Source organism: Lotus japonicus, chromosome 4 (assembly GCF_012489685.1).
Source record: "Lotus japonicus ecotype B-129 chromosome 4, LjGifu_v1.2".
NCBI classification, from domain to species: domain Eukaryota; kingdom Viridiplantae; phylum Streptophyta; class Magnoliopsida; order Fabales; family Fabaceae; genus Lotus; species Lotus japonicus.
This window is the reverse complement of record NC_080044.1, coordinates 2,967,057-2,970,660: the sequence shown is the minus strand read 5'-3', so window position 1 is coordinate 2,970,660 and position 3,604 is coordinate 2,967,057. Positions and strand designations below refer to the sequence as shown.

At 37.8% G+C, this 3,604-nt stretch overlaps 1 protein-coding gene across 2 annotated transcripts; it reads right to left on the bottom strand.

Moving 5' to 3' along the window:
• Window positions 1–321: 321 nt before the first annotated feature.
• LOC130711461 (transcription factor bHLH144) lies at window positions 322–3,341 on the bottom strand. Of its 2 annotated transcripts, none has more exons than XM_057561086.1 (4): window positions 3,186–3,341; window positions 2,628–2,771; window positions 2,000–2,189; window positions 322–1,562 (listed from the first exon to the last, which is right to left on the bottom strand). In XM_057561086.1, the coding sequence occupies exon 4, from the start codon at window positions 1,307–1,309 to the stop codon at window positions 593–595; it is 717 nt and encodes a 238-aa protein (XP_057417069.1). In that variant the 5' UTR covers window positions 1,310–1,562; window positions 2,000–2,189; window positions 2,628–2,771; window positions 3,186–3,341; the 3' UTR covers window positions 322–592. The 2 variants fall into 2 exon arrangements, with proteins under 2 accessions (XP_057417069.1, XP_057417070.1); XM_057561087.1 differs by having other exon boundaries at window positions 3,180–3,333.
• Between the last annotated feature and the right edge of the window lie 263 nt (window positions 3,342–3,604).

Below are 3,604 nucleotides of genomic sequence, written 5' to 3'. Positions count from 1 at the left end.
GCTCTCCCACTTGAGCGGGAGGAGTCAATCTGTAATTCTCGTAGTTCCATAGGCAGGAAGCGCATCAACGAGTTTCCGTATCTCAGCAGTAGGGACCGAACTTCAAGCAATAGGGATCAGTGTTCAAGGCTAGGATCTATGTAATATGAAAAGTAAGTTGCGCACCCGTCAAGCAGTTCTCACTCCAAGCAGGACTCTTCTATGGATTAGTGGGAAGATTCGCGTTAACATCCATTTAGACCGTTGCCATCAAATATCCAAATACCTTGCTCAACACAGCTAGCTAGAAACACTTGTTAAGTCAACATTACAAGAAAGGACTTCAAACGAACATAAAATCCCATGCAAAAGTTGGATTTGAATCACATGGCATACAAACTTACAGTACAATTATGAAGGTATTTTTTTTTACATAACCAGAATAAGTAAAATGACAGCTGCAATTTATTACTTGCAAGGCCTCTTCTCATAAAAGGGAATCTGGGCAGGACCATATCCGAGTCTGAAAAGGGTGCTAATTCATATAGGATAACAAATAGTCGGTAATCGAGTCCAACTGTTGCTGCAGCAAATGAATGTCCAATTTTTATTTTCATGGTCCAACTCCGAATTGCTCCACTTCAGCCTTGAGAGATTTGAGGTATTTAACAGCTTCATCTAGAACAGAAACAGCATCCACTTGGCTACCTCCACCAGGCACAATCCTTCTCAGCATCCTCACCATATTTTTCATCTCCATGTGGTTTGTTTCACTGTTGCAGTAACCCCTGGTCCCAGAAGACTTCTGTACAGAAGATGATGACAACCTCTTCTTCCTTGATTTTGAGCAATAACTAGAGCAAGTATCAGATGTACTTTCACAAATTTCACGAGTCCTTGCTGTGCTAACTTCTTCCTCATCCGAGTCTTCAAGCTCATCCACTTCGAGGCTCAACAATGCATCAATGTCATCAGGATCCTCTTCAAAAGAAGATGAAAATTCCCTTTCCATTTGATTAATTTTATTCTTTTCAAGATCTTGAGTGCAAGTAGCATGAACCATTAAGCCATGACTGTTAAATTTGGAGGTCATCGAAGGATGGACCAAAATCCTGCCCTGCTGACGTGTTTGATCACAGATAACGAAATTCTTAGGGCAAATCACAGAAGGCTGCAATTTAAATCTTTCAGAGGGCGTTATCTGCCTCACACCTGGAGGTAAAACTGCATCAAAGGCAGAAGCAAGTGGAGCATGTATGCAAGTATCAATCGCAACACCTGCCAAAGGAAGTACCGCCTTTTCTGGGAGAAAATATTCACGAGTCGGCATTATAATACCTGTGCACTCTCAGAAAGATACAAGCAAGCAATGATTTGGCCTATGCAACTGGAAATTAACCTGTACTAAAGCTGGATGGAAGAATCTAAAGGAACCTAAAAATTAAACAGCAGGTACTAAGGTGATCTCGATTTCCACCTAACAAGTAATGACAACTTCTGCAGCCTTCAAACGATGGTGTCCAAGGCAATCCCTCCCTGCTAAACTACGTAACAGGTTTAAGCAACTGACGAAAATACTCAGCCTGCAGAAGAAAGTAGTGTGGTATAAAGATTAGTAATAGTACAGCAAAAAAGAAGAGTGGTTTTGCAGTCATGGAGAGAATTAGTGAATTCAATGATGTTCAATACAATCAAATTACGAGACACGATTTATATAACCAGAGAAAACCACCGTCTATTCAAAGAGTATGTACATCCAAAAAGTTGTCAATATACTTCACAGCATGTTGCTTTGTAAAGCCAATAGCCATAACAAGATAATAGACCTCAGCCTTCAATACTTTTAGCCATAACAAGATAATAGACCTCAGCCTTCAATGTTTAAGGTATATGCTAATTTTATAAAAGTTCAAATATCTTCTAGGCAACATTGGAGGAAAGACATAAAAATCCATGTGATGTTCAAATCCTAAATCCTTCTCTATTGCAGCCCAGAAAAAGGAAAGAAGAAATTTTTTACCTGGCAAACTAACATCAATCGACTATAAGCAATGACTCCAACACTCATTTTAATATGCCCAACTTCCTTCAAGGCCTGTTGTCTCTTCGCCGTTGTGGCAAAGTACATTATCAACCCTCCCAGCAGCTTTGGTAATGAAAGGAAAAGAAAACAAATCAAAGGATCCCTTTATAACCTAATGGGACTTCACCTGCAGTAGCAAGAAATGGTACAAAATCATCAGAGTTAATGCCACAGCAATATGCTGCATAAGAAGAGTAACACAAACTTGAAAGTCCTTTATTCCCACAGAGTAAAATATCCCCTTCCATGTTCTACCAAACGTAGCCTAAGCCATACAAGGTTCTATAAAATGTTCATAGAGTATTAACTAACACAGCTGTGCTCAGTTCATTGATCCATATGTGCAGCAATCATAAATCATAGTTAGCAGCGATAAAATGTTGTCCATGAATCATAAATAATTGAACTCACTCCAATTTTCTGCCTTCCAAAGCAAGCAATAAGAATTAAAAATTAAAAACAAAAGCTATAAACACATTATTTACATTAGAACTTCAAATGTGACAAATTTTTTTATAAATATAACTATATAATCATGGAAGATTAGCAGGACAAACTCACTCACTTGAGCTAATACAATTACAGAATCACGCGAAAAAACACCACCAAGCGAACACAATTCCTCTTATGATCCACAAACAAGGAAACCCACGGCATCTTGATTTAGCTGAACTCCAGAATTTCAGATGTAACAAACCCAAAACTCAACCTGAAAGTATCAAAGTAAGACTTCTATTTAAATGCAAGAGCAATCATCCATAACAAAGAACTATACCATAAAAATCCAAAATTTAACCTCAAACACAGAATCCATCATTCAAATTTCATACCCATTAACTTAAATCAGATTTTTTAGCTAACTACATGGTAAAGTTCCAAATTTTGCATCAAACTTAACATACTCCCAAATCAGCAAACCCATTTCTAAATAAAACCCTAGCTATCAGTGTAACCAAATTCACTATATGTATGTATTTTTTGTATAAGAAAAAGAGTAATATACACTTTAAGAGATGGATCTTCAAACTAGAATCACTGCATGAGCAAAAATTCTGCAAAATTAACAAATTTAATGGGAGAAATTGAGGGAAAACAATTCACAGTAACAGAGGGAAACCTGAACCTTGATGGGAAACGAAGTTGAAGTTGAAGTTGAAGATGAATCAGGGAAGGGTTGTGATGAAGATGCAGAGGTTTTTGGTGAAGAGGGGGGTGTGGAGACTTGGAGCATTCTCTTTCAAGATTTGAAGGTGTGAAGAGATTGGAGGGAGGATCTGAGCCGTTGGATTGGATGAGCTTTATTCTTGGAAATGCACTTCCGTCTATCGCGGGTGTGATGTTGACCGTTGGATGAGAGCACGCGTGAAGAGGGACCTTGGACTTGGACCCCATGAGGTTTGACAAATGCATATTGTTGCAAGAATGGACGGATTGAAATTGAAATTGAAAATGAAAGTACTTTTTTGCATTTTTAAATTGATTTTCAATATATTGACAAAAATAATTAAATAGTTTTTTATATCTCTAAATGATAGTTTAAGT